The 22816-nt window shown below is 33.1% G+C and overlaps 1 protein-coding gene and 1 long non-coding RNA gene across 3 annotated transcripts; one reads left to right on the top strand and one right to left on the bottom strand.

The window, feature by feature from the left end:
- Positions 1 to 3162: 3162 nt before the first annotated feature.
- Positions 3163 to 7456, top strand: LOC125219074. Its single transcript, XR_007176075.1, has 5 exons — positions 3163 to 3435; positions 3833 to 3916; positions 5051 to 5164; positions 5756 to 5891; positions 7128 to 7456. It is a non-coding gene; the product is annotated as an uncharacterized LOC125219074 (long non-coding RNA).
- Positions 5949 to 13815, bottom strand: LOC125219073 (MADS-box transcription factor 23-like). Of its 2 annotated transcripts, XM_048120937.1 has the most exons (9): positions 13682 to 13815; positions 13257 to 13448; positions 10954 to 11032; positions 7636 to 7697; positions 7080 to 7179; positions 6959 to 7000; positions 6789 to 6872; positions 6499 to 6671; positions 5949 to 6398 (listed from the first exon to the last, which is right to left on the bottom strand). In XM_048120937.1, the coding sequence occupies exons 2-9, from the start codon at positions 13436 to 13438 to the stop codon at positions 6380 to 6382; spliced, it is 741 nt and encodes a 246-aa protein (XP_047976894.1). In that variant the 5' UTR covers positions 13439 to 13448; positions 13682 to 13815; the 3' UTR covers positions 5949 to 6379. The 2 variants fall into 2 exon arrangements, with proteins under 2 accessions (XP_047976894.1, XP_047976895.1); XM_048120938.1 differs by lacking the exon at positions 6959 to 7000.
- Positions 13816 to 22816: the final 9001 nt, after the last annotated feature.

The raw sequence follows: 22816 nt of genomic DNA, 5'->3' as shown, positions 1-22816 counted from the left end.
TAATTAAGATTGAGAGAGTTACGTAAATTTAAAGATTTGAGATGATTTTGAGGAGAGAGAAAATAGTTATTTATAATTACTACATATAGGATTTGACATTAATACCCTTTTAATTTAATTAATAATTATTTAAATTTAAAATATATTACACTTGGCATTATATTAACCATAAGATCTTCTAATCTAATGGTTGAAAATTGGTCTCAATTTGGGATTGGTAATTAGTTAGCAATTGATTACATCCCTAATTATAAGAGTGAACTGAAAAAATAAAATTTTTGTACCATAGTATTTGTATTTTTTTCATTACTTCATAAAAATAAAAACCATAAAAGATCTTTGGATAGACATTAAATTTTGTTTGAAGTACTTTGCATTATTTTCAGACTTTTCACTATTTCTTCATTTTTGGCATTTAGGGTGTTCATCAGTTAGTTTTTAATTTGTTTTTTTTTTTTTTTTGTTTTTTTTTAGCCTCAACACATACAATGCAGCTAACTTCAATTTCAGCTTCATTTTCAGCCCCAACTCAATTTCACAATCATTATTGAAATAAAAGAAAAATTATTTCATATAATAGTACTTAAAAATAGAAAATTACATTAATTTAAATCTAAAAACCACATTTTAAATCCCAATTTTTTCTCAACCTCCTTGATCGATCATCTTGGTCATTAGGCGGACGCGCTCAACATCAGATAAATGGAAAGTGTCAGTAGCAACCGGCTTAGTCAAATCTTTCTTTGGAATAATCCAAGTTCCTACATCGTACGGATCTCACCCCATTGCGTATACATAATGAGATCCCCATTGCGTATACATAATCAACAGTGGCGGATCCAGAAACTTTAGATTGGGGGTTCGATAAATAATTACACCAATTAGATATTTAATATTTCATCATTTTTTTTTATTATCTCAATTATATAGTACTCTGTATTTTATATTTCAGTGAGCCAAATGATTATACATAATAAAAATGGGATATTGACAACTAATATCATGGAACTTTTAAAAAGTTGGATTTTTTCCACGAACTTTGAAATTGACAAATAATATCACGAACTTTACCCCGAGTTTGTTATTTCTCACCAATGAAATAATTCCAACAAATATTATCATGATACGGATTTTTTTTCGTAATTTCTTGACAAAAATTTTGAGAGCTTCAAGATTTTCAATCTTTAAATATAGTTTTTTCTTGAAGCACACCCTCCAAAATTGTTCTTCAATCTATTAAAATAACATGATTCTTTTTATTCGTGGGAAAAAAATAAACTCGGGGTAAAGTTCGTGACATTATTTGTCAATTTTAAAGTTTGTGGGAAAAACCCAATTTTTTAAAAGTTTCATGATATTGGATGTCAATATCCCTAAAAAAATTGATAATTTTTTTTTTTATTTTATTACTTGAAATTTTTTCACTATTTTTAAAATAGAGATTATTGTTACTTGAAATTTTAGTATTTTAGAAATAGTTTTTTTTTTTTTTTTTAAATAAAACAAAATGTATCATAATTTCTCTAAATAATCAAATATAGGTATCATTAAAAATCATAAATAATAAAGATTATATCCACTCCCATTTAATGAAAAGACAAATAATAAAGTGTTATAGTTAATAGCCTAAAGGAATCGAACTCGGGTCTAAGGCTTTGATAGGTCAGCATTTTATCACTAGACTACTCCCAGCTTTGGGGATGCAATTGTCCCCCCAGTTCTTAATTGGATCTGCCACTGAATTATTCAACAAACATTGCTTGAGCTCTTCGTCCCTACTTGGCATGGCTGCATTGCCTTCGCATGCTCCACTTCTGTTCCACCTCTTACAATCAAATAAAAAGATGGAGTAGGAGTGGAGCCGGAGTCCGGCTCCGGCTCCGGCTGCATTGTGCCCTGGATGCTATTGATTTATACTAGTAATTAATTAGAAACAATGTAAATGAATAAGAACTTGAATTACATTAAGTGTAAATCTCAATCAATTAACCAAAATGCGTTGTACTTATCCGAACTCTAAATTAGATTAAATTAATTAAAAAATCTATATCTCTCTATGATCAATTAAAAAAATCCCCAATTTGATGACGCACATAAACACGGGAGTGGATCCCCTGTTGTGGTGGAAACACAGCAGGGCGTGCTGTGTTGTTAAACGGCACCGTATTGATACAATTGCTGCTTCCCCTTATTTTATTATTTAAGCCAGCGTTTGTTTTAATTGATCCACTCACTTATTCGTTTTGCTTCAATTGCTATATACTCCCTTATTTTATTATTTAATGATATATTGATACAATGATTTTGGTTAATACGGACTACAGAATTATGAAACCGGAATTATTTATTACTACTTTGTTGAATAGGTGAATTTACTTATATAAGTAATACTGTTTGTTGAATATTAACTTTGGTAACTAAAATTTATTATATAAAATTATTTAAAATGATACTCCACAGTTGAAGCTCGTTTATAATACTTCATTTGTTCTATTCATGATGTTCACATTCTTTAATGATACATAATTTTAGATATAACCCGTAACCGGTCAAAGTGTGACAAAAGTTATGGGACGGATGTAGTGATATTTTTAATTAATAAAAATAATTAAAGTAGTAATTTTGTTTCTTATAGGATAACCTGAACTTAATCTGATAATAATTTCATATGAATTTATGTCGGATTATCGTGCCAAGAATTGTCAGACCTAATATTAATAGTTAAATAAGTAAAATCGAAATAAGCATGCAAGTGAATATAAAAGTATGAAATGATAATTACTAAAATAAATAATCCATAAATTTAATGAATACTTAAATGGTAATGAATCGTTAATTAAATAAAAAATTGGTTCTAACATAAATCACTTAAAATATGAATTAGTTTGCTGCATAACGCAGCTTGTACTAACCTATTATACAAAAGATTAAGTTTTAAAATGTTGAGAGTTGAGTCGGTGCTGTGCTGTTTACCAAAATCATTGTACAAATATATCATTAAATAATAAAATAAGGGAGTAAAGCAATTGAAGCAAAATGAATAAAGGAGTGCAGCAATTAAAACAAAACGCTGACTTAAATGATAAAATAAGGGGAGGCAGCAATTGTATCTATACGGTGCCGTTTAACAGCACAGCACCCCCTGCTGTGTTTCCACTACAGCAGGGGATCCACTCCCCATAAACACCGGAAGCACCGAATCCGTGATTCAAAGAAAACTCGATACGTAGTTCATGGTTGCAGATATTTTCTTCTCTCTCTTCATCTTTACGAGTTCAATCACTTCTGCCTAAAGACTTTAGCTCAACATTTCCCCTTTATCGGGAAACCGCGATTATGCTTCGAGATATTCATTCGCCATCGCTCTTTAGATGTTGAAAGTATCTCGAAGAAGCGGATGGTTCTCGTCTGCTTTCTCCTTTCGCAGCTTCAAAGGTCTTTTATTCTCTCTTTGGTGGCCTTTGCTTTGGCTTTTGTGATTGTGTTTTTTCTGTATGTTTGAATGGATAATTACTTTCATATCTGTTCTTGGAGAGTTTAGCTTGGCTTATTTTGGACGTACATACAGTACATTCTGTTGTTCGTTTTCTTATTAATACAATCTGTGATGTTTTCGTCCCGTTTTGGTTTCTCTTTAGTTAGTTGTCTTTTTATTTATCTGGTATAGTTTCTAGCATTAATCTTTTCGGATTTGTGTTTGATATTTAGCCTGTCGAAACAATGGTGTCAAAATCTTCTGTTCCACAATCTATAAGGGGAAAAAATAGAGTAGAAATATAGATTATGTTGAACTCGTAGTGTTAATTGATGGTGTTTGATTTCATGGTTCCAGTTCTTGGCGTGGTTCCAAGCCTGTCATATTACGAAAGGATATATGATTATTGAAGCTACGAGGACTGTTTCACCTATACGTAAGGTTCAGTTTACAAATCCTCTTTCTTTTACTCTCTCTTTTTCTTAAATCAGAGTTTGGTGACCAAATTCACCAGAAACGTTTGATTTCAATTCATCTATAGCTTCTGATGGTTACCATAATGTTGAATATTGTGAATGTATTATTTGTGATTCTGCCTCTCTTTGATTCTGATTGAACTGTGCTTGTTTTCACCTAGGATTTCGTTATTGGTGGTGACTCTAATATCGTAAATGGTAGTTTAATGAGTTAACTAAGTAGTTTCAAATTCAATAACTCTTTTATGTTAATCTTGGTAATCTTTTACTTTATGTTTGATGACAGAAGTTCTAGAGTTTTTCTCTACATGTTACAACTTACAAGTTAAACTTTTGAGATGTCAAGTAAAAAAAAGTCACATGTGTCGGCATTTCGATGTTTCACTTTTTGTCTGTATCTGTTATTGGAATTATGTAATTTGATAGTTGTTTGTTGTAAAACTGTGTAATTCTAACAACTTGCAAGTATGCTGAAAACTGTGGTATTTGCATCTTCAGTAATGGTCTTGCGTGCTTCAATAGGAGATGAAAATTTGAATAATAACATGCCTTTATACTCCAATCAGGCCACAGTTAATTGAAAACTAGGTGATTAAGTCTTATATTGGCTTAATTCTAAAGGGGAGAAACTAGATACACTGAGAGGCTCAGAGTCTAGGTGATTATCTTGTTTGTTAATGTTTGACCGTCAGGATTCACTTAATCTGTTGAGAATAAAGTGATGGGATAGAGTGAGCATTGGATAGAGTGAGCATTGATAAAAATGGTTTGTGGTATATGACTCTACAATACCTGTGAAAGAAGGTAACTGGATAAATATTTGACTACATTTTGTTTAAAGAGAGGTCTTGAAATTAGTTCATAGCATTGTAGTTAGTAGTAGATAATGGAGCCTTCCTATGATAAACAAAATTGTCTTGGGTGTGCAATACAGTATGGTGATCCATTATTAAACTTAGGCATCACGTATAACTCCTTTTGATATTGCCATAGAATATGTACTTGCCTGTGGTTACTTGTTACGGCTCAATGTCGAACATCGGTTGTGAGAGAAATTGGTGTGAGGCTTATAGACTAAATGAGTTATCTCTCCTAACAGGCTAGTCTTTTTTGGGATGGGCTCTCCTGTTTGCCTGAAACATTGCTTTTGGATGGGAGATGAAAAATACTATTAAAGTGGAACCAAATCATTGGAAACTAGTTTGAAATGAAGGTAATAAGTTCAAAAACCATATATATCTGAACAACTATCTATCTATCTGCTACTTTGAAGTTGAAAAAGTTATCCATGTGTCCTTCATTTCAATCACAACCTTCTTGTATTTATTAATGACTTTAACACCTCCTGCTCTTTGATGCACCTATTTTAGGTTAAATAGGTATGCAGATGAACTGGTAATATATATAGTAGTATGTACTTACAGGCCATGGGCGGATGTACATGGTATCTTGGTGGGGCATTTGCCCCTCTTCAAAAATGTATATCAATGTTATTTTTTTTTTCAAATTTGCAAATTTGTTTATAATTTTCTCTTAAATGCCCCCTTCTCAATTCTTCAAAATTTATTTGTAATATATTTTTGTCCCTCCTTACATCAATTCCTGGCTCCGCCTAGGCTGCTGGTTCTTTACCTATAGATGGGCTCCAAACTTTATGCTTATTACATGCAAGATATTTGCTATTTTACTTGATTGGTTTTATTAGCAGCTAATGCTAAACTGTCAAGCATACATGCGAATTTGTGCAGATTAGCTGTTTATCATTTTTTGAAGGTTTGGTAATGAATCTATTAAATCTGTATAGTGAAGTTATCTGGTGATTCAGCAATGAGGTTGATGCCACCAAATGTCAGATCTTTATGAAACAGGATATGGACCTCGTATACATCAGCACAGGCATCCACACATGCATAATGTACAGTAAAAAACCAGTTTCTGTGGTAAGTTGTTGAGTTTTTGCAGGACCTACGGTTTAAGTTTGTTGCATGCCATCAACGGAAAACAAACAATTCTTAGTATATATTATGGTTTGACGGACTAGTACTATACTGTTACCTTCCCAACCCCCATTAATGGCGATTTTAACTTTCACATTTACTGAAGCATCCTATTGGCATGTCTCCAGTGTATTATCATTATCTTATCTAACAAGAATTAGTAGGGACTACCGCTGGCGACATCAATTACCACAATGTTAGCTCGAGTTAACCTTAAACATTCCTTGCTTCTGCCTTCTGCCATTATTACAACAATCATGGGACTATGTACATAAAAATCTCTAGTCTTTTCACAGTTAATGAACAGGATGACCATCCGTTTGCAGACACATTGTGAGCCACAAAATATCAAGTCCATCTGAGTTGTTCAGTAGGATTGTCGGATAACTTGGCTTAGAACTGCGAAACATATTGTTTGTGCTGCCAGCGTGTCATTGCTGCAGTTGAAGCCTGTTCAAGAGTCAATTTTATAGTCATTTGATTAAACAAGCAAGGGGAAACCATTCTTAGTGCCTAATATACGTGTGAATTAGGGTTAAATGGAGCTAACCCCAAATTCATTGCATCTTTTGGTGCACCATTTGTTTGCTTTTGTGGATGACTCAGCTCAAGATTTATAGGTATAAAAGAATATCCATCGTTGATTTTGTGGGGAACCCTGTTTTCTTCGCTTGTATTGTGGGGAACCCTGTTTTCTTCGCTTGTGCTTCCCGGGCCATAAACCTGCATCAAACTTGCTTTAATCGTGAATTCGTGACTCAGATATACTTTTACTTTTGACTTCTGGCTTAGATTTTATTCATCATACACGTTTGAGTCTTAGTCGTAGTCTGCCAATACCTTTTTCCGCAATTCCTCATTCTCCTTGACAATGATATTCATCTTCTTGTAAAGTTCCATATTCTCTTGATGAATGGCGTTTCCCTGTAACATGATTAATGATGTTATCCCCAATTCTAAACGTTATATTGAATAGAAACTATAACTTGCTCATTGTTTTATAAGTGGACCTTCTGATTTAAGTCGTTGATTTGAGTAGTCAGAGTTTGTTCCTGTGTGAGATATAAATGAAAAATAAATACTTATTTGAGAACTTGTCCATATAGTACAGTAGACATGATTTTTACTTGCCTTTTTCACACGGACACCTTTTAAGCTCGTTTCTAGTTGATTTTCCAGATTTTGGAGGTCTCTAATGTTCAATCCAGCAAGTTCCTCTCCCAAAAGTTTCCTGCAACCGCAACAACAGAGGCAAGTCATTTCAGGTGAAAGATGAGAGGTATTGCTATTTTTCGGAGTCCAGGTGCCTATAATCCTACTAACTGAATTTCATTTATATGCATGCATGTATACACATTTGTAATGCATTCTCCATTTCTCGCGTTCCTATAACAATGTGTGTATATGTATCTTCCACATGTTTGCCGCATTATCCATGTCTCGAGTTTCTATAACAAGAGACACTTTGCAAAATTATCTAGTGTGTGACTGAGATGATGCACTATGTATATAAGACGATTGCATAGAACAATCCGTAGATGCTTTAAGCCCCAATGCATGGGGCAGTATATGTTCTACAATATCATCTGCTTTCAGTTACTTTCCTCATATCTCTTTATCAACAGTAAAAGGTATTGGGAGAGAATTTCAATCAAATTACTATACATAACAAATCTGGTGGGGTTACCTATGACTTTCTTGCAAATACTGTAGTTGTTGCCTCAAGTTTTCCGCTTCCCTTTGCCATACCTATCCAAAATTGACAAAGTAGGATTAGGTATTACCACCAAAATATCATGGTCTATGAGTCAAATTGCTACAGAAATTTAACCAGGCTATTGTGAAATTTGCATTATTTGGAGATATGTTGAAATGGGATGCATGGGAATCTTGTCTGATTTAGAAAATTGTTTTGTTATCATTATTTGTGCCGGAATTTATTATAGTCTTTGGTTGTTAATTTATGGATGGTTATCATTATTTAGCTGTATCTTACATTTCTCATGAATAGAGTATAATCTTTACATAGTCACTCACCAAGAAATAGGAGTGCAGCCTAGCTGCTTTTGGAACGTGGAACGTTGGGAATACTTTCTCATCCTCTTACATTTTCTAATTTAATGGAGTAGTATCTTAACACCATGAGGTGGATTTTAAGAAACCTATCTTTCATATGTGGATTCGTGGTGAGGTATGCAGTAGGAACTGTCTTTTCAAAGGTGTAGAAGGAATAAATTGGATCTCAGACACTCAAAATGGTAACGCATATCCTGAAAGGGAGTACTAACATCTACACTACATATTCATTGATCATTGGAAGCCTGTATAGCATTTGAAGAGAGCCATCTAGATATCCATTAATCATAAGTACTCCCTTCGTCCCAAGGAAGATAACCCCTTACTTGAATGACAAAGCATTTAATGCAGTGTTATTTAGTGTAATAGTGGAGTGAGAAAAAATTATTGATACAAGTAATGAGTCATCTTGGATGGGACAAACTAAAAATAAAAGTGAGTCAGGAGTGCGTTATTCTAATATTTGGATAAGGAAAACAACTACAAGTTCATCGTCTTTAACCTCAGAACCAGTATCTGAATGACTTGATTTAATATAGCTTGACTTTGAGGTATAGTGAATTCAGGTATGCCAATGTGATGAGTGCAATGAATTCCGTGACCTACCTACTTCTTTCAATACACTAGGGTGACGTTCAATTCGTTAGACTAGATAATAGTGAGAGTAGTATAATACTCCCTCCATCCAAAAAAAATAGTCTCATTTTGCCATTTTGGGATGTCCACAAAAAATAATCTCATTTCTGAAAATAGAAAGTTTATCTCTCATACTTTACCCACTTTTTCTCCTATCTCCCACACTTCATCCGAATTTTCTCTTCTCTCTCATACTTTATCTCTCTTACTTTACCTACTTTTTTTCTACCATCTCTTTTACTTTACCAATTTCACATTAAAACTCTTGTCATCCACAAATGAGACTATTTTTTTTTGGATGGAGGGAGTATAGCATATGCCAAAATGGAATTATCTAAAATATATTGTTTCAAATGGCGACCACGTGAACAATGAAATATATTTGGTGTTTGATTATAAAATTCACAATTATGAATTGACATGCACGAAAAGCAAACTTGCAAACGTTCGATCACATTCAATATCAAATATTACTGTACATATTTATAATCTCTCGGTAGCCGGGCAACAACTTAATTTACAAGGACTTTGGTATACTCTCTCGGCCCCGTCAATTTAATCACAATTTATTTCTATACATATTATGAAAATATATTTCATACTCCCTCCGATCCCGATTAAGAGTAACACTTTTCCATTTCGGTCCGTCCTCAATTAAGAGTCACACTTCATTTTTACCATAAATAGTAAGTAGGTCTCACATTCCACTAACTCAATTCACTCACATTTTATTATAAAACCAATATAAAAAAAATGGGTCTCACATTCCACTAACTTTTTCAACCAACTTTTCTTTACATTTCTTAAAATCCGTGCCCGGTCAAAGTGTGACTCCTAATCGGGGACGGAGGGAGTATTATTTTGAAATACAATTTGGTCCCACCAATTTAATCACATTTAATTTCAATGCATATTAAGAAAAGATATTTCATTTTCTTTTGAAACGTACTTTACATGTATACAAGTTGCTCTATTTATTGTCTGCACAAATATTTAAGGATAATATGGATACAATAATTTGTGTCATAATGACTTCCAAAAAAAGAATAATGGACTATATTAGAGTTTGACAATGGCATCACTAATATATAAGTCTTGGATTAATGAAAATTAATGATTCTCCTTTCAGTTTTGCAAGTAGAACTATTGGAAAGAGTTTTAATAAAAAAAACTGTTATTGGTGTGTACGTGAGAATACTTGCACTGAATCTTTAAATAACTTGCGCTTAAACTTTACTATAACCAGATTTAAACCCAACTCTAGAACTATCTATGTAAAACAATTCATTCATAATTTGATTATGTGGATTATATTCCCTCTACACTAGTAGGTTTACATTCCGTGACCGTTAGGGCTGTATAATCGGGTATCTGCGGATATCTGATCGAAAAAATTGGGTATCTGAACACGAAGACCCTAGAATCCTCCACCCAACCCCGAATCCTATATAGTTTTGGGTATCCGATTACCCGACTCGGGTATCCAATCCTGAAAAACTCGGGCTCGGCGTGTATTGAGGGAAAAGAAGTGAAAAATCGAGAAATGGGCCTATGGGTGTGGAAGATGGAGAGAGGGGATGGAATAGAGATTGTGGAATCTGGAATTGGAGAGAAGAGAGGTGGGAAGTGAGCAGAGATGCCAAATCGACCATTGTTCTCACCATTTGCCTCTCACTGTTTCTGCATATCCTAGGCAACAGTTATGCCGCCTGCCTCAGCGTCTCATGATATTGGCCGTAACCCGTAAGAGAAGGCAATTCCATACACAAGTTGATTATGTTTTATGAATTCATCTATTATGTATATACTGTAGAATCGTTTTGCAATTAGTGGAAATGAACATGTAGTATTGACTAGTAATTTTTATTGGGTTATCCAATCAGGTAATACCCGGTGCCTGAATTTTCTAAAAATATAACCTGGTACTCGATTTTGCGGGTATCGGTAACTGATACCTGACAATTTTGTCAATTTTCGGATCGCATCGGATACCCGATATCCAATTGGACAGCCTTTTATAACCTTCCAATTAGTATGAATGAAGCATGCACAATTTGGTATTGGTAATTAAAAGTGGACACACATTTTAAGCAATAATATTTACTCGGACTCTATCTCTCGCTGAGGGAAAGGCATTAACGTTGTCCTAGATTTATGATCTTTGAAGGTAAGGCATTAACGTTGTCGACCTAGATTTTAAGAGCAAGAGTATTGGTAATTAAAAATGGACACATATTTTAAGCAATAATATTTCCACATCCAGAATTAAATAGAGATGATTGATAAAGATTACCTTGATCTCGGAAGTAGGATTCATCAGATTGTAATGCTCCTCCTTGACTTTGTTGTATCGTTCGATTATAGATTTCATGCTGCTCAAATGTTAAACAAAATGATGTACAAATTTCTTAATTATCACAATGCCCATTATGTTATCAATGCATGTGCTCATATTTAAAATAGCCAATTACACTTTAAATTGTAAAACATTGATATTTGAAAAAAAAAATGACTTGACTGAAAAGATGACGTGCCATGCCGGAGCATGCAGTCTCATTTTGATAAATTGTTTGGTGATTCAAGCATTTAATTGGTGGAGTATTATCAATGGCCGTAGACATGTAAAGTACTACTCCAATGATTTAAGATTTAAAATGTAATTTACTCTTGAAGATAAGTGAAAATTCAGTGAGTAGCAAAACAAATTCATATTTACTGTATTATTTTGACACGAGATATACCTAAAATTAAATTTTAAGTAACTTCTAAAAAGTTGAAACACGATGTGAAGTAAGGCACTATATAAAACATGCAGTTAAATTGATTACATATATATTTACAGTGACGACTAGCATAGACGAAAATAATTCAATTTGGCTAACACTCTATTCATATGGATGACTAGATGGATGGCTATCTATCACCCCCAAAGTTGGATTGATTTATAAAAAGTGATCCTATTTTTTCTGCATCATATAATAAACCTTTAATTAGCCCTACACCAAAAATTCGAACACAAGACTAAGTAATCCAAATAATTCAATCTTAATTACTCTATCATATCAATCACATTTATCAGTCACGTCCACCGAACCAATGATTCACATGATAGTTGGCAACCATGAGCATGACTTTTTTTTATGAAATAATTATTCACATGTAATCCTATAATAGTGTGTGTTCACTATATATAAATAACGTATAATCATGGGAAGAAAATAAACTGTTTCTTGTCCAAATTATTTTTTTCATAACTGTCAAGTGGTTAGCTGGCAAATATGAACAAGACTCGTTTTTATATAGCATAGTTGTTTAAAATAATGGCAGGCGTATGATCAGAAAATGAGTAATAATGAATTAGTTGTATAAAAAAACACACATTAATTTAATAATTCAGTTAACAAATACTAGTGAAATTAGAGAAGAACTAGTGATATTAGACAATCTACCCAATTAAATTAACCAACTATGAACAATTAAAACATTTTTTTTTAAAAAAAATCGTAAAATTTGAGTCCGATGTTTGCTTTATGAAATGAAATTTAATATTATTATGAAATATAATTAAACCTATATATTGATAATCTTATGTCCGCCAATATCAAATGTAAATATGTAATTACCGTTTCAAAAAAAGATATCAAATGTAATATTAGGTTATTAACTAGAGCAGGTAACACCATTTTTTATGTAAAATTAGCGTTGGATATTCCAAATGTTGTTTAAAATTACAAGTACCAAATTTAATACTACTAATATTTCCAAATATATAGTTTTAACAGCGAGTCAAACAAATCGATTCGTTTTATCAATAGTTGTGCATGATACGTACGGATCATGTTACACCATCATAAATGTACATTTTAAAATTACTTACATTTTTGAACTTTCTAGTAAGTTTTTTCCCTAGAGCGCAGATCGTAGCATATGAACTTTGTTATAATCAAATTCTGTTAAAAACTGCCATTTGTTCTCTATCATGCAAGAGATTCTCTACTTTCTAGATATATAGTATATTAATTTTGTATTTCATTCTCTCACAATATATCTATATACACACATATACATATAGCGTCCGACAATATACTGAAATGACAAGTTGTAGCTAGTTGATGATTGTTAAAGAAATGGTTCATAAAATTTTCTATAATAGGAAAGATTATTGCTATCGCATGCGTGATATATATGCACCTGATCTCTCAGGAGAAACTATAATTTCTGTACTTATTAAAACCTCCTTTTACTTGATCTATAAAATTAGTACTTTAATTTATTTAATCTCACATTCATATATATTTGTTATTTATGATATACTCCATAAATAGCACATGGACATCATATACACATTCCCAGATTCAGTTTTTCTCAGGCGTAATATACAGATTAGCATCGAACAACACAAGCACACATAATCGCTTACACCATCATAAAAAGTCGCAACTAAAAGATTATTAGGTATTGTACTTTGTTATTATTAATTATCTGAAAAAAGTTGTATTAAATGTTTCACGCACACAACTTGGTTTGATAAAAAAAATCGAGACATATAAAAGGGAAAAAAAAGTGCAATTAGTCGTAGGTGGAAGATAAGAAAACCTGGTGCTTGCAAAATCATGGAGCTTTCCAGTGCTGGAGAAGATAATCAACCCGATTTCCGCATCACAAAGGATTGACAATTCTTTTGCTTTCTTAAGCAATCCATTCCTTCTCTTCGAGAAAGTCACTTGCCTATTCGTCGAATTATCGATCCTACGAATCACAATCTTCCCTCTCCCCATTTTCTCTTCTCTGCAACCCAAAAAAACAGTGTAAAAAAATAGGGTTTTTCCAATTCTCGCTAATCTCTACGCTCTCGGTCTGAGGTTAATCGGCGCCGAGATCGGGAGCAACGGAGAGAATATAATGAAGGAGAAAATGGGTGATTGATTTATCCAACACAATAACATTTGAGCAAAATTAAGAAAGGAGAGCAATAAGAAATAGAAATAGAGAGAGAGTTGAATTTATATTATAGGACTTACTAATTCGAGCTTGAAGGGAAGATTAACGAAAGAGAGAGTTCTATTTTGGAAGAAGGTGGTAATGGTATTGTAAAGCGTGAGGAAAGCGGTATGGCAAAACCACTGTTCCAAAACCTGGAGCTGCTTAATTTAATTCGCCAAATTTGTTGGGGTGGTTTTGGATAGAGAAATCACTAAGGTATTAAACTAATTTAAGTAATGGCAAGTTAGGGCATGGACCATCTCAATATAGAAAGAGGGTGCATAAACAAATGTTGGGCGGTGAGAGAGAGCAGCATAAAAATTGTACTACTCGAGAAAGTTGAGGCAGTGGTTTCCTCGTACAATGAAAATTGAGGTCTTTTCTGACTGGTTGGGTTGTTTGGGAAAGGATTTAAATTATAATATACTGTATGTCACAGTGTCTAGCCTATAGATCACTGACAGGTGGCAATGGATCTAATTAGGTTTTCATTAATTAATGATTTTTCTTAGACTCGAATTTTCAATTTAACGACTAGAGAAAAATCATTTATTAGTACTCCCTCGGTAAGCAAAATATTGTCCATATTTGACTTTGCGCGGATTTTAAGAAATGTGAAGAAAAATGAGTGGAAAAAGTTAGTGGATTGTAGGCCGCATATTTATATATTAGTTTTATATTCCATAAGATGTGAACGTAATAAGTTAGTGGAAAGTAGGATCTATTTAAATTATAAAAAAAAAAAAAAAAGCAAAGTTGACAACATTTCATGGACGGACCGAAATATTAAAACTGAACAACATTTCATAGACGGAGGGAACATTATTTAAAAACCGTCTGTACCACCAACTAGGTTGACAAAGTGCAATATCATCATTTCACTAATTACCAAAATAATTATTTGTGTTTTTATTCGTGTTGGTTTGTTTACATTATTTTTACAATTAACTAACGTACTCTCTCTGTCCGTCTGTCTAATTAAAAATAAAATATTTTTATTTTTGAATTGTTTCATTAAAAATGAAATATTTTTTAAAATAGAAACAACACCATCCCTACTTTCCATATTTCTTATTTTATTCTTTCTTTGTTAATTTACAAAATAACACTACATAAAATCTCTTGCTAAAAAAATAAATGTTTCATTTTTAATAGGACGAATGGAGTTATTAATAGATAGTTCAGATATTTCGATGATAAAAATATAACGTCAATCAAGAGTTTACGATTGGTATAAGATTAAGAATAGATTATCAAGAGTAACTCTTTAGCATGTAAATGGCTCAAAATTAAATTAATCGAGTTCTTATATTAAGAAGTAAATATTGAAGACGGTTGATTAATATAGAGTTCACCCTTCCAAATTATTCACCAAAGTAAATGAGACATAAATTTATGATACATGGCATGGGACTATAATGTGCACAACTTCCCCATATAAATCATTCTATGTAGATAGTGGTGTATACGTACGCCTGGGGGAATCCAAATCGGAATTATTTTATTTTGTTGCAGTTTCTTAATCCAGTAATTACAAATATGTAACATGTTAAACAATCCAGATAAAATCAATAAGGCTGTACAAAATCTTTCTTAAATTGGCTTACATATAATGAGCTGTACAGCATTATTCTAAGATGGAAAACTTTTACACTCAATTTAATTTTTTTAATCCCACCATTAAGCTGTCCTTGTAGATATTTATATGATAATATCTGTCCCTGTGGATATTTATTTTTATATGTATTTTAATTGCCTTCTCACTGCAAAGAATCTTTCACTATTTTCTTCATGGATGATAGTGCTTCTCCCTCATCAATTAAAAAATACACACCATGTACCAGTACTTCGAAATTTGAATGGTTGGATAGAAAAAAAAAATCCAAAAAACTAATTGGAATTATTTGTATGTATGTTCTAGTAGTATTAAATTTCATAATAAGATCTTGTTTTAACTTATAACGTAACTATATATTGAGACTTTACGTAGTTTCTAAATTAGTTTCCTATTGGACACACGGATTGAAAAGTAAACGAGTTTGAAATAATAAGTGATGATTAACATGTATGCCAAACGTATTTAGTTTCTAATAAAAATTAATTAAATAAAGATGAACATCAGATAGATGTGGGGGACATCAAATTATGATTGGCACTTAGACATATATGGCATATTTAAGGAAGTAGCTAGCTAGAATGCTTTTTAAAGATAAATGATGAAGATCCGGTACAAGTTGCAAAATCCTTAAGAGAACTAAAGCACTTTATTTAGTTGACAAAATAATTAATTATATTACTTCGAGAGTCCTAAGTTTCAGTATTTGGCGCCTATGATTTTAAGGGGTGATTAGGACGATGCGGTGGTTCGATTACATTTTGCTAAAGTCCACACAGTTACATTAATAATTCCCAACAACTAAAAATTTGAGGATTAGGCTTTTGAAATCCTAACTAGGCTGTTGAAATATTATACTATGACTTTCGAATTTACACTATTCCAGACTATTGTAATAATTATTAAAATTTTTGATAATATATTAATTATTTTGTAGCAACTTTTAAAATAATCCGTTAAAACAATGAATTTCGAAAAAAATTCTCAATTTTCTTATGACAAAATATTCTAATATTTTATTTGTAATATGTTGTTAATTTGGCATATATGTGCTTCAAATTGATGACATGGTTGAGTTATTCATTAAATGTGCTGAGAAACATGCTAAAATTTACAGGCGGGCTTGTTTTATTTTTTTTTATAAAAAACATATGCTCTAATATGTAGCTGTGGCGAGCTAAAGATCGACAGCCAGAACGTCAAACAATAAAGCAAAAAAATGTCTAAGCAAAAACTAACCAACAACCTAGTCAAAAACGCAAATACGAAAACAACGAGCCCAAAACCAACAAGAGAAAAAAAGAGAAGAGCTAGCAAATAGAGCACGACACCTAGAGAGACACCCAAGGCTTAAGTCACTAAAAAGATAGATCCTAAGTTCAAGACATGAGCAGGCACTAAAAAGCAAGGTCAAGCACAAGAACGAGGATTCAGCTTACCTCTCGGTCATTTTCTTGAATTCTTTTTTGGCCTTCCAGCTCCCCTATCATGACCTCATGTCCCTTTGCTGATTCTTGGATTCTTTCCAATGTCTAACTTCATTCCGCTCATCATTCATTCGCTCTGGTAAGAAGGGGGATTTTGGGCACCAACCTGGCTCGAGTCCAAGTGCCAAAGTCTCTCAAATAAGTGTTTCTTCTCAAGCTCCAATTTGGGTTGAACCCTTTGTAGGGATCAGATCATCAAGGATTAAATAATCACTAAGACATCTTTTTGGTTGAGTGGTGAGAGATGGTCAATCTCTCAAACTAGATACAAAAGAGAAACAAATACTCTCCCGTTCTATAATAATCAATCATAACAAAATATTAAATTAAATACAGTTAAATGCAAAATTTACATGGTGATAATTTTCATAAATTTGAGATTCTTATTTGAGATTCTAGTAATGTCTTTTTGAACATAGTATATGATCACATGGCTTATCAAGTCTCATTAATATATTTATCAACAATAATGTTTCAATAACATAGTTTTATATAGTACTACTCCATATTTGAAGGGTAAAGTTCAATGAACTTAGTTAGCATACCTTATTCGAAGAGAAATTCAATGAATTTAACAAAATTGACTAATACAAAACGCTCAATCACATAAAATCTAGACCACTTAATTCTACCCAAATTAGCAATTTACCTAAATTAAATCATGTAATTAAGTCGTGAGAGTCAATAAGTATTTAATTTCGATTTTTAGCGTTTCCATAGTCTCCACTCTACAAATCTCCCTACCTCTGTTTCCCTCTCAATCTCATAGTCATTTGAGGACTAAATCCGATGGATTATGTGATATGTTTGAGGCATGTATCCTCTGTTTATTATCATCTTGGATTCGGATTATTTGTGTTGGGAAATTTTCGAGAAATGTCTCAGATTTGGGCTCTCTTTCTGGTGCTTGCCTTTGGCTTGAAATCAGTATCTTCTCAAACGAAGAGTACTAGTCGTGTTAGTAGATCAACAAGAGTGGTTGATGCGAAATCGAAACGAAAATCGGGGGGAAAGTATGATTTTGTATTGGAGAGAGGGGGAAAATGTGGATCAGAGGTGTGGGCATTGAGAAAATTGGTGAAGATGGAGCGGCGGAGAGCGGATGCAGCCGTTGCGGAGGTAGAGAGAGAGAGAGGGCGGCTTCTGCAACTGCAACGGAGGAAGCCATGGGTATGATTCAGCGACTGCAACGCCAGAAGAACTCGATCCAGATGGGATTCAATCAGCACCGTCGATTGTGTGAGGCCAGAGACGTCCACGATAAGGAGGTGATTCAGTCGTTGGAGTGGGTGCTGTGGAGGCGCGAAGCGGAGCTTCGTTTGCTGCGGCAGCACACCAGAGCTGTCTCTTATTTCACTTCAACAACAATGTATTAATAGTATTTTTGAAGATGCCGAGTTATATAAATGGAGTGATCCCGTTCATGAGCTCGCTTTTGTCTATTTTCCTTGCATCTGGGAAAAATCAACACCACAAGCCACTCCTGATCATATGATACTCTCTCCGTCCCAAAGAAGATGGATTCTTTCTTCGCGGTATGAGATTTTTTATGTTAGATGAAGAGAATAAAGTAAAAATAACGAGATTTATATTTTTAGTAATTGGTCATTTTAGATGAGACAAACTAAAAAGGAAAGTGAGTCATCTTCGATTAAACGAAGAAAGTATATGTAACAACGGGATGAGGCCCCCTGTCGTGGTAGGGTGCACATCAAAGTCGGTTGTCCCTCATACCCTATTATTTTATAAAACAAATAAAATTAAAAAAAATTAAAAAATAATGGTTGTGAGGGACAACAGTCCCTACTGTGCACCCCACCACAGCAGGGATCCCATTCCACGTAACAACACTCTGAACTATATCTTAAACATCATCAATATAATCACTTCTCTTACTAATTCAAATCAATTTTAGCATATTGAGGTTTTAAAAGAAAATAAATGAAATTTCATGCAAGTTCAAACTTTCATGGGCTACCTCAAAATAGATGTAAATCTACCCATTTATATTTTCCTTACGCCACGTTAATATTTTATCCTCAAATTCAAACACTTGCAATAGGCCCTATAAATTGCCTCATCCTATTTACCACCTCACCGCCATTTTTTTATTTTTGTAATTTTGTTACGTTATCAAATAAAATAAATTAAAATATCTTTGTCATATTAAAATATTAAAAACATACAATGAGAAACAAACTTAAAAAAGGGTACAAATACGTTTCAATGGTTATGTTCCCAAATTTCTTCAATCATATCACGTTGGAGGCGAGTATGGACTTCTTCCTCGCGGGTAGTAACAAAGGCACGGAGAATGTGACTGTGGTCGTGCGGTAAACCCCGATGTTGGGGTCGTGGGCCACACCGGTAGAAACTGAAAATCGATAGCGTTTGGCTTCCGATTGTAAGTGTCACTGAAAACCTCAACAACTCCCCGACAGAATTTCTTCAGACATTCGCGACCAGTGGTGTCAGTAACGTGGAGATATTGGTCAAACATATCTGTCGCTCCTCCATGACCATAAGCCATCTGCCTCAGTGCAGTCGTGCATTTCTGCAGCGTTGATAATCCGGGTCTGCCGCTGGCATCCAGATGCTGCTAGAAGTATTCATCACGTGCCGCCAACATGTTAGCAATGCGAAAGAAAAGATCTAGACGTATTCAAAAAACGTTGGCGACGACGGGCCCTACCGTACGTGGCTCATTGGCAAAGAAATCCGAGTACATCCATTGGGCAGCTATGGTGTGCTCACAGAAGACCCGCTGACCGACGAGTGTAACTGTTCTTCCCCTTGTCGTTCCTCTACGCACAATGCGTAGTCCAACATGACTCGATCTAAAAGCGAGTGTATCTCGTCATCGTCGCTATCACCGATGTTCAGTTCGAGTAGAGAGTTGGAAAAAGAGAGAGAAGTGAGTGTGGATGAAATGAAATGAAATGAAATGAAATGAGAGAAGAGGTATTTATAGTACTCCTATGGATTTTGAATTAAAAAAAAAAAGTAAAATAGAAAACGCGATCAGCGGTGCAAAAGGCACCGCAAAAGTGAAATGTAATTGTCCACATATCGTGCATGTAGTTCACTAAAAAAATAGTTTAAAATTTTTATTATTCTTTTCAAACTTTTAAAAGTTACTAGTAAATTTTTTCAAATGTATGTTAAAATATATTTCGATTTGTTATATGAAAGCAATATTCATTATTTTATTTTTAATTTACTTTTATATTTATTGTAAAAAATATAAAGATTTAAAAAAATAATTGTCTTTAGGAAAAATTATATTCTCCTAACTTAGTGAGACCCATTTTAGTTTCGATATGGAATAATATTCATTTAACTTATTATAGATATAAATTTATTAATAAAAATATATACTACTTCACTAGTGATTTTTTTTTGTGTGTTTATTGGCACGGCGGATTAGCCCTAAACCCTAATGTTTAGGATCAGAACTGACAATTTATAACTTGAATGACATGTAATAAAAAAGTCGGACAATCCGATAGGATTGTTCCAAACCTGAGAGTTGACCTGATTGATATCCTAATGTTAGACCATTGAGGAAAAACCACCTCTATGTGTTCGTAATCATGTAAAAATTATGTCTCACACTTTATGATTTATTCATACTTATTTTATCCACCCCAAATTAACTAGCAATTTATATTTTTATAAGACATCTCAAGTTAAATAAATATTTTTATATTATAACACATTTAGTCCCTGAAATTTGAGCTTCGCATGCTGACAATCCCTGAAAAAAAAATCTTGGATAATCCTTAAATTTAAATATATTTACATGTAAAGTAATTTTACATTTTTTAAAAAAATTATTAAGAACTAAAATTTCCCCTTCCATAAAAAGAGCAATTTTGTCCTGAGAGAGAGACACAATTATCATAAGTGGCATTGTGGAAATTTTGAATAAACAAAATTCACCGGATTGATGACATTTCTAAAAGAGTTAAAAAAAATGAAAAAAACACTTCATAAGGAAATAAATCAAAATCTATAGATTATACATGAATCATGATAGTATATATTTTTTTCAGAAACCCGCAACCTTAAATTTCAGAAATTAAATATATAGTTCGCACTATTTTTAATGATATTTATTCATTCTCTACTTATACTTATGTTCTCTTTTCACTTAATCTACTTTACACTTTTCAAAAAAATTGTCTACCAAGGGATAGAAAGCATACTATAAATATAAATTAAGTTAAAGACATGAAAAGTAGTAGATATTTACAAATACTCGTTCCGGAGTTGTGATCAATGTCGAACTTTTCTTAAAAACTGAACTAGAGACCAAATTAGGGTTATCCATTTTCTTAATCTTATAGTTAGGATTAATTTACAATTAATTAAATATTTTATTTAATAACTTTTTAATTTTAGTTTTTTTATTTTTAAATTTTTTTTTTATTCAATAAAACTTGCTGAAGTAAATAATGAATTATATTCACTACATAATGAATTAAATGAATGTATGTTATGAACTAATTTTTCGCATTCATTACATACCGAATTTACTTCAACTGAAAGATAACTATGTCATAACACATTATGAAATACTGCCTCCGTCCATGATTAAGAGTCTCGTTTCTAAATGGCGCGGGTTTTAAGAAATGTTAAGAAAAGTGGGTGGAAGAAAGTTAGTGGAATATGAGTCCCACTTGTATATATTAGTTTTAAATGATATGTGAGTGGAATGAGTTAGTGGAATGTGTGGTCTCTTTACCATTTATGGTAATTATGAACCAGGACTCTTATTCGTGGACGGACAAAAATGAAAAAATGAGACTTTTATTCGTGGACGAAGGGAGTAATAAACTAATTAAATAAAGTAATAAACTAATGGAATGAAGTAATAGCATGACTGAATGAAGTAATAAGTTCAGTACTACTGCTTTACGTTTAACACAGTTAACATTGTATTTCAATAAAATATCATATTTACTTCATAACTAATGTTCATTTAGTTCATTATTTATTGAATATAGTTCATTATTACCGCTTATCGTTTAACACTAAAATTTGTTGTATCATTAATGTATTTAAATAATATATCAAACTTACTTCATTTAGTTCATTATTTACTCCGGCAAGTTTTTATTGAATAAAAAAAATTAAAAATTAAAAAAAAGTTTTTATTGAATAAAATATTAAATTAATTGTAAATTAATCCTAACCACAAAATTAAGAAAATGAAGGGCCCTAATTTGGTCTCTATTTCAGTCTTTAAGACTGGATTTGTGGATAATGGGACTCTACTACCTCCGTCCTACAAAATATAAACTTTTTTCATGGGCAGTTTCGATAAAAAAAACATCTTTTATTTTCAGTACTCCAACTTCTTTCTTTCTAGTAAGATAAGAGCATCCCAGCGGGGCGTGTCCGTCGGTGCCAGTGGCATGCCCCATCGTCGTCCGCCGCTGCAGCTAGTCCGTCTGTGCCAGCGACACGACGCTGCTCTTAAATAAGAGCACGTCCGTGCCGCTGAGCAGACTTACGTGGCGGGCTACGATTGGCCAACGGCATAGCCGTTGGCAACTTTGATTTTTTCTTTTTATTTTTTAAAAAAATTCGAAATTAATCAAAAAATTGTTTTTAAATAAAAAAAAAATCCCACTTCCCAATAAATTATATCTATTTTTTACACACTTTTAATTTATTTTTCAATTTTTTTTTCCCAAAATTTACATTTTCATCTATAAATACCCCCACTTCAACACAAAAAAATTCCCACCACACTACACAATTCTCATCTATTCTATCATTCAAATTCTCTCATGTATTCTCTCATCAATTATCATCTATTCTCTCATCTAAATTCCCGCCACACTACACAATGTCCAGCTCTAGAGATCACCCCTCCGACTCCAGCGGTTGGAATCACGAATGGTTCGGTTCACAACCATTCCCTAGTCCGGTAATGCAATTTTCGGCCCCTTCTCAAACCCAAGGTTCTCAAGTTCCGGGTGGCTACCAGTCTTACCCGGTGGACGACCAAGATGCCCCCGATGGGCGATAGGATGGGCACCGAACCCGGATCGAGAGAGAGC

Source organism: Salvia hispanica, chromosome 4 (assembly GCF_023119035.1).
Source record: "Salvia hispanica cultivar TCC Black 2014 chromosome 4, UniMelb_Shisp_WGS_1.0, whole genome shotgun sequence".
Lineage (NCBI taxonomy): Eukaryota > Viridiplantae > Streptophyta > Magnoliopsida > Lamiales > Lamiaceae > Salvia > Salvia hispanica.
This window is presented reverse-complemented; position numbering and strand designations above follow the sequence as displayed.

Coding starts and splice junctions, on each gene's coding strand:
- LOC125219073 (XM_048120937.1), bottom strand. CDS start 13,438: ATGGGGAGAGGGAAGATTGTGATTCGTAGGATCGATAATTCGACGAAT. Junction 7,001..7,079: donor AAGGTGTCCGTGTGAAAAAG/GCAAGTAAAAAT, acceptor TATCTCACACAG/GAACAAACTCTGACTACTCA. Junction 6,672..6,788: donor ATGAGGAATTGCGGAAAAAG/GTATTGGCAGAC, acceptor AGTTTGATGCAG/GTTTATGGCCCGGGAAGCAC.